Below are 8,156 nucleotides of genomic sequence, written 5' to 3' on the forward strand. Positions count from 1 at the left end.
AATGAGATCGATTTACTCGGCAAATAAATTGTGAATTTGATTTTGAGTTTATTAATTGAGAAAGAGACTTTCTAATTTAATTAGAAATTTGGGGTGATTTGATAGCGTTTTAAGTCCAAGTTTAATAGTTAGTTTTCCTAATTATAGACCAAATTATTATTTTTTTGTTATTTAGAGTGAGTGTTAGTAGAAAAAAAGACGAGGGACGCCGATTCTCTAAGCGAACCGATAAAAAAACAGAGATGATACCACCATTGCTAGTCTTACTCACACACAAATCAATTTTTATCGACATTGTGGGGATGACCCTAAACCTTAAACCCTAAACCCTATAACATCGGTCCAAATAAAAGAAAATTACAAAAAAAAAATTATAATTTTTAGTTAAAATTTTAATCTCCCATTTGCTCTCTAATTGGCTTCTCATAGTAAGTTCTTTCTCCCTGTATCATGGGGGGGATATAGTGGGTCTTATCTTATTTGATGTTGTAAGGAAAGCACAAGATCGAACATCTGCGATCTATTGACGGGTCCCTGCTTCACCTTAAAAGCGGAAAAAAATCAAGAGCTGAATTCCCGAAGACCTTCCCTAGCTCTCGGCAGAAACTGAGAATTTCCACGTCGAAATATGCTACCTGCCGCTTCTGTCGCTCCTTCTTCTTCCGTGTGAGATTTCCCCTTTTTTTGGAGAACTGTTAATTATAATTCCTTCCAATATGCGTCATATTTTGCAGCTCCAGTGGCAGCACTTTTATTTTTTATTTTTTATTTTCTATTTTCTGTGTCCTATTAATCCAGTTTTATTTTTATTTGAGCTTCTCTGGCAACAATTCTTTCTAGCTTGTTTATAGTCTCTTGTGGTTGAGAATCATGATTCGTCGATAGTTGGACAAGCTTTAATTCACATTAAAATAACTCCATTGGATATCGTCTATTGCAGATGCCGAGCGCAGTTTCTTGTGAGCCATTTTCAAATATCAAATCCAATCTTCAGTCCTTCCAGTCCGCACTATGGGCTTATGCGAGGTTATTGTGCTTCTTATTTTGTCAATATGTTACCTTTTGTTGAAGTTACAGAAGTTGTGATGCCCTTTTGAAATGGGTAAGGATATCCTGGTGAAGGAATGTACTTGCTCATGGGAAGATAAGTTGAGCCTATCATTTGCAGTAAGAAAACATGATATTTTAATTTTGAATGCCTTCTTCCTCATCAGGACACCTGCCTATTTGCTCATCATGATGGACAAAATTGTAAGGAGTCATATGTTACGAGTACATATGATGTTGGAGCACTTCTATGTAGATTAAACTAATTCCTCTATGGTGGACTGTTCCTTGTTCTTATTAAACTAATGAGAATATTCATGCAGCCGTGAAGCCTTGGTGGATGTAACTACCTGAATTAGTTTTTGCTATTGGATTTTGACTTCATTGCCCTTAGTTTGACTGTGTTAAGGCACAATCATCATGTTGAAAGTTGGGATACTTCTGGGAAATTTTTGATGAATAAATAAGCAATGCAATTGGGGAAAAAAAATTTCCTTTTCCTGAATGTCCTACTAGTACTGTGGAGCTTTTGCTATTGCAGCCTGGGTATATTGCAGTTGGTGGTCTATCAGAAATATTTCATTTTTGTTTAGACGTCTTAATAGGTGGGAGGCTTTTGTAACAGATTGAGCATCTAGCCTTTATTTGAATGTTTTTATCTTTGGCATGTCTCAGTTCTTTTATTTTTAATAACTTTGATCATCTCCTAGAAGACTTACCTTGTCAGGGCTTCTTGGTCTGTCATTGGTCTGCCAATGGCCGACTAAAGAAGACTAAAAGAGAATAGGAAAATGTTTTTAATTTTTTGAATGTTGAAATGCCTTGCCCTGGTGAGAGTTGAACCCAAGACCTTATACTAGAAACCTCTAATGCAGCCATTGTGCCAATGACTCAATTCAGACACATGTTGTACACAAAAAACAGAAAAAAAAGCAGCTGGAAAATCATTGTTCTATGTAATATTGTGGTATTCTTTCGTAAAAAGTATGAAAGAGACTGAAGATGGGGAGGCGTAACAGAGACCCAAGCATTAAAAGAATCTGATCTTTGAGTTTAACTGAAGACTAACCACTTTCTTCCACAATTGTATAACATTTATGGGTATAAATAATGTAACAGCATCCTCCTTATCCACTTATTTGGTGAAGAAGTATGCCTTCTAGTGATTCTACAGCTTTGTTTGCTAGCAGACTTAAGCACATCTCTGTATTTGTTGTGACTCATATAGCCAAAAGGTATACTGGTAATTTTTTCAGTCTGCTTATATGTGTTCATTTATATTTTGCAGTGGGTAAAAAGTCAAGGGTTTGTCCACTGAAGGCAAGTTTTTGGGATTCCATAAGATCTGGGTAATCTATGAGAATTATTTTTAGATTGATAATTTCAGCAAGGATCTTATATTTGGCTTTATTCTGGATCGCAAGGATCTTATACCAAAGTGCAGCTCATAATTTCTATTTGCATTTTTTATGTACCAATAAAATTACTTAATGTGATGGGCAACATTTATTTGTCCTTTGCTTTCCCTAGGTTCGTCCGGTCCATCCCACTCCATTATCTCTTTTCATGCATATCATGAAGGTGTATTTCTCTCTGTCACCCGGACACAACTTTAATTGCTAACACGTGAACTTCTATTATCATCTTATCCATTGCTCTGCACTTCTATTATCTTCAGCCCCTTCTTTTGATGTTTCTAAAGTTATTACTTGATACAGTCCACCCCATCTACAAGATGGTTAACTTGTTTCTGGACTAGTTCTAGATATTGATGCTTGGAGAACCCTGTTTTTCTCAAGAGTTCTAGCTAGAAGTGGTTTATGATCAAGGCTGATGGTTTGGTTGTAAAGATAAAGTTTATAACTTTTAAGCTTAACACATGAGTCCTTGGGTGTCAACAAGGTCAAGCTAGCAAAAAGTCAAGCATAACTGACTTATGCTTCTCTTCATGGCAAAAGCTTTTGAATGGGGCTTGAATTGGTCTTGGCTTGTTAGAGAACCACCATAAAATCCTGATATTTCTCTGCATGTTTACCTTATTATAGTTGTAATTAAATAGATACAAACCTCAGGACACACCATCAAGTTAAGCAGAGAAGATATGACATCTAAATTTCCTTCTTTCACCTGCTTCTTTACCCACAAAATTAAGCTACTGGTAAGTCATTAAAGTTACTTTTTGTCCAGTTTTCTGAAGAACAATAATGCAACTCAAGTTATTGAACCACCCACAACAACCTCAAAGGAAGAGGAACCTTTACCTCGGGAGATTGTACTTGTTGAAAGGACACAAACAGATGGTGCTACTGAACAGATAATCTTTTCTTCAGGTGGAGATGTTGATATCTATGAGCTCCAGCTGTTATGTGATAAGGTGAGAGTTTCATGTACAAAAGTTTGAAATGTATGTCAATATGTATGTGTGTATATATTTATGTATTTTATTTATTAGTATGGCTGTGGGTTGGATAGGTGAGGTACCCACCACAACTTTACCATTGGTGAAGGGGGTGTCTTTGGTATTGCAGACCCAGTCCAGTGTGATGTATTGAGTTTTTAACTTGTATAGTTTATAATATTCAATCATTAATACATTTTAAAAAAAGGAATGTATAGTGGTTCAAATTTGTCCAGGAAACTTCTAAGCTCTCCTTGACGCCTGACCCTCGCTCTATCTTTCTCTTTTTCTAAAATCTGAAACTCTGTCCCTTCGACTGTACTGTGAACTATATTGTGGTCTGTGGTCTACATGTGGACTCCTTGCTAAAGAGTGTTAACCAAATGTGTCTTGCTGTGAGCAATTCTGTTCACCTATGGTCTTCTAGGCCTTTGGCCTGTTTTTAGTTATTTGTTTTTCCTTTATTTTATATCTTGCCCTCTATTTTGTTGAGGGTTTCCTTTGTAACTTTTTCTCTTTAAAGATTTGCCTTTGAAAAAAAAAACAAAGAAAGTCTGAAACTCTGATCTCCTCTCTTCTGATGCTCTGAGCACCCAACCCTTCCATCCTCATGATCACTTTCTATCATCTGGAATGCTGATCTTCCTTGTGCTTTTTCCTCGGTTATGCCCCTTTCCCTTTATTTCTATCTAAAAAGCGAGTGTAATCTTCTTTCTCCTCTATGTCTTCTTTGGACTCTATTTGAGATTGAGATCATTCATTCTGCATTTGATTTTTAGTTTGCCTATGCTCCTCTAGATCAGAGTATGTTTAATCAAACCATTTTTTACGTTTTGTATCATCTAATATTTTTTGCCTCTCTTAGTGCAGATTTTGTTCAAGCAAACCATATTTTATTTTTGCTTCTATATTTTTCACCTTAGTTTGTGCTGATTTTGTTTTCTACTTTTCCTTATTATGCATAAAACTTGAATTGTGCTTTTAGTTGAACTGTCTTTTTCAAGTGACAGTTAATTAACTAGGGAGCTGATGCTCCCCATCACTGTTCATCCCTAGTGTGGATGGTTTCAAGCCGTTCCAAAAGGGTGGCTCATGATTTTAGTGTGTCAAACCGGTTTCAGGCTCGTAGTTGGTGGCAACCTTGCCAGCAGGGAGGGGTTGGGTTCAGCAAAGACAGCACCCACCATCCTAATGCTGGCTCTATGTATGCACATGTTTGTTGTCCTTATGTAATGTTACGAGTGCCACTTGACCATTGTGTGCATATGAATGGGTTATCATTTTTTTTTGTCCTTGTGAAAATTAAAGCGATCGCATGGCCTTTAGCTGTGTTTTGTGTGAATCCTCATCAAGTGTTTCATAGATGTGTTGTTCTTATGAACTTGTACAGATACTTACTTATCTTTTATGTGCATTTTGGTACATTTATGTTTCTCTCTTGTCTTCATCGGATATGAAGAGACCCACCTGACCGTCCAGACCTGTTGCATACTTATTTCTTACTCTGTAGATTATTATTAGTGACTCATTATTGGATTAACTAGGTGGGCTGGCCTCAAAGACCACCAGCAAAAATGGCTGCAGCATTGAAGAACAGCTATTTGGTGGCAACCTTACATGCGGTGAGGAAATCACCAGTCGGAGGTACTTAATTTTAGTCATCTGAGCATCGGCTGTTGTTTTGTTTAATTGGCTGATATCGTCATGCTTTCTTTTCTTATTTTTTTAAAAATTATTTGCAGCTGAAATGTAATGTTAATAAATTATGAACTTGGAGAAGTTATGTGACAGAAGGGGATGACCAAAAGCTGCTGATTGGCATGGCCCGTGCTACTTCTGATCATGCCTTCAATGCCACAATTTGGGATGTTCTTGTTGATCCTTCCTATCAGGTAAAGAAAAAATACATGGGAACCTGGACTGTTTTTTGCTTTTTTACCAAATATAGTTATACTATTTCAGTTTGTGATGCATCGTTATAATGTTACTATGATATAGTGTATGCCATCTCCAGCGGGATGTGAGAATTGCTCTTTTTCCTGAAATAATGGTTATTTTCCTAGTATGTACATGAGAATGTTCGTTAAGGTAAGAATAAGAAGTTGGCAAGTAATTGAATATTGACCTTTGCCAAAGAAATTGGATACAGTTTGTTCTTTTTCATACTTTTTAGGGGTTAATTTCCAAGGTGTCTCCAGATATCTTGTCTATTCGTTGCAAGTCTTAATATGTGATGTGTGTCTAGGATGTTTTCAAGACCTGGGTTTGTGAATTTAGTGCGTGTCCTGTTTGACATCTGCTTAAAATGTTGATTGCATGATTACATAGTTTAATATTATCCATATTTCTCTAATAAAAACATGGAGATTTTCCATTTTTTCTGCATTGTCATTTGCTGCCATCTCTTTTTTATATCCTGAAAGATGTGGTTATCTTCCAGGGCCAGGGTCTTGGTAAGGCTCTTATAGAACAGCTAATACGGGCTCTGCTGCAGAGAGATATTGGAAACATAACATTATTTGCAGACAGTAAAGGTATACTTCCTATGCAATTCTCCATTTGGCCAATGAGGATTGCTTCGTTGGACGCCACTTAAACATCTAAACAAGAACGTTATCCCTGAATCCCATTTACTTAAAAAATTAACTATTCATCTGTGATATATCCAAATGTGCATTTCATTGATGTGGAGAAGCTGTGAAGTGCATCTTTATGATAAACTACTGGCTGCTAAATATGTATTAGTTTGTTATGATAGTAAAGTTCAAATTTCAATGACTTTAGAGAGTGGTTTTTATTTGTAAGAAACTTTAGAGGTTACCTAATGGATATTGCTTCTTCCCTGCAGTTGTTGATTTCTACAGAAATTTAGGATTTGAAGCTGATCCAGAGGGCATCAAGGGCATGTTTTGGTACCCAAGATAATAGCCGCCTTTATCGATCAAACAAGTTTGGTGCTAGGATTTTATTAGATAACTCCATTTCTTTTGTACATGTAACAGGAAAAGTGTCAATGCTCCCTCTCCCTATGGGGAGGTTAGTCAACAAACTTAAAATTTGAAATTCATCTTCATCTTCATCTTCATCTTCATTCCATTCATCTAATGTTAGTGCCCCAAAATGAGAAAAATATGGAAAATAAGAGAATTAGTAAATAGTAATAGTATACTTAATTAAAATATAATATTTAAACATTAAATTAGGTAAAACAAATATTATTACTATACGAATAATTAATTTAATATATAACTAAAATATATTAATATATTAATTAATTAAATTATATATTATATTAATTAATGATTATAGTACATTAATTAATTGTGTACATGATTAATTATAAAAAAAATAAATAACATTAAAAATAACATACATGAATACAATATATTTAAATATTAATTTATTGATAATATATGGTATACTTTAACATAAAAAATAGTACCTTCAGGAAGTTGTACATGTGCATCTCTCTTGACCTTGCTGGGAGGATAGACCTCAACAGTATTGGACTTACTAGCAACACCCATATCCTTCCTTGATTGTTGTTGTTTAGGAACAACAGGCACAACTGAGTGATGGAATCTTGACAAGCCTGCAAAACAGATTGAAGGCATTTTAAAGAAGAACATGATGAAGATGATGAATTTCATTATTATGCAGCATATAAATCAACATAAAATATCCAAATTCTCCATCAAGATTTATAAGAATTTTTTGTCATTTGAAAGCAGCAGAAGCCAGATGAAAATAGCATACATTTACAGGGTATATGTTTTTTCAAATTCAGGATATGTTCCTACAGGAATCCTTTTCCTCCATTTTGATCTATCATAGCAAGTCTACTGTAAGATTGTTTTGTGATATAATCATGGTTTGCTACCCAAACAACAATTGTATACATGAGTTACCCATCATTCTCATCAGGCAACCAGGTATGGAACAAGACGGAGCCTTATGAACACCTGCCTGGTAAAATTGAATAAATAATGCTATTGTACATGAATAGATGTAATGTTGAAATGCAAAGTAATGAAAACTTAAGAATTTATATGAAAAAATGTTCATACTGCGCTTTTGCTCATCCAAATTTAGAACCATAACCCTAAATCCCACTATTATGCACAAATAACCCCAAATTAGGCACTGAAACTAAAATTAAATAAAATGCAACACTAATTTACCTTCTGAAATTTGGGGAAAATCGAACACGAATGGGGAAATCAATGCCGAATCGAAGTAGAAATTAAGCAATTGATGCCCAAATGTCAAAATCGAAGAAAATCGAAATCGAAATGGGGGAAATCGAACGAAATCGGAAGGTATTTTGGGGGAAAAGAGAATAGCGAGCGAGAGAGAAAGGAGTAGGAGGCCGCAAGGGAGATGAGAGGGAGAAGAGAGACAGAAGAAAGGGAGGCCAAGAGGGATAAAAGAGAGGGAGACCGGAGAGCGAGTCTGAGAGAAGAGAGGGAGTACAGACGAGAGAGGGTGTGTGGGAGAGAGGGCGAACAAAAAGGAAAGGAGAAGACCGAGAGACAGAGGCCGGAGTGCGAGTCCGAGAGAAGAGAGGGAGAAAAAAATGAAAATGAGACGAAAGCGAGAGAGGGGCGTGCGGGGAGAGAGGGGGAAAAAAACACGTCGAGGGTTTGAACCCCGACGTTTAATTCATCTGTATGATGGGCAAAAAATAGTTGGAAACCAGATTCCATAAATT

The 8,156-nt window shown here is 35.9% G+C and overlaps 1 protein-coding gene across 1 annotated transcript; it reads left to right on the forward strand.

The window, feature by feature from the left end:
- Positions 1 to 549: 549 nt before the first annotated feature.
- LOC137965990 (histone acetyltransferase TAP1-like) lies at positions 550 to 6,507 on the forward strand. The gene is made up of 8 exons (XM_068812419.1): positions 550 to 666; positions 941 to 1,026; positions 2,336 to 2,396; positions 3,235 to 3,421; positions 4,990 to 5,089; positions 5,237 to 5,337; positions 5,886 to 5,979; positions 6,294 to 6,507. The coding sequence occupies exons 1-8, from the start codon at positions 629 to 631 to the stop codon at positions 6,368 to 6,370; spliced, it is 744 nt and encodes a 247-aa protein (XP_068668520.1). The 5' UTR covers positions 550 to 628; the 3' UTR covers positions 6,371 to 6,507.
- The last annotated feature ends 1,649 nt before the right edge of the window (positions 6,508 to 8,156 follow it).

This window comes from Aristolochia californica, unplaced genomic scaffold (assembly GCF_029961685.1).
Source record: "Aristolochia californica isolate CCGP_79_NKW_82.1479 unplaced genomic scaffold, dmAriCali1.0.hap1 SCAF_5, whole genome shotgun sequence".
Classification (NCBI taxonomy): Eukaryota; Viridiplantae; Streptophyta; class Magnoliopsida; order Piperales; family Aristolochiaceae; genus Aristolochia; species Aristolochia californica.

What these genes read in the sequence shown, in the direction of transcription:
- LOC137965990 (XM_068812419.1), top strand. Translation starts at nt 629, where the DNA reads ATGCTACCTGCCGCTTCTGTCGCTCCTTCTTCTTCCGT. An exon ending in TCCAGCTGTTATGTGATAAG is followed by an intron (nt 3,422 to 4,989) that starts GTGAGAGTTTCA and finishes TGGATTAACTAG; the next exon opens with GTGGGCTGGCCTCAAAGACC. An exon ending in TTGTTGATCCTTCCTATCAG is followed by an intron (nt 5,338 to 5,885) that starts GTAAAGAAAAAA and finishes GTTATCTTCCAG; the next exon opens with GGCCAGGGTCTTGGTAAGGC.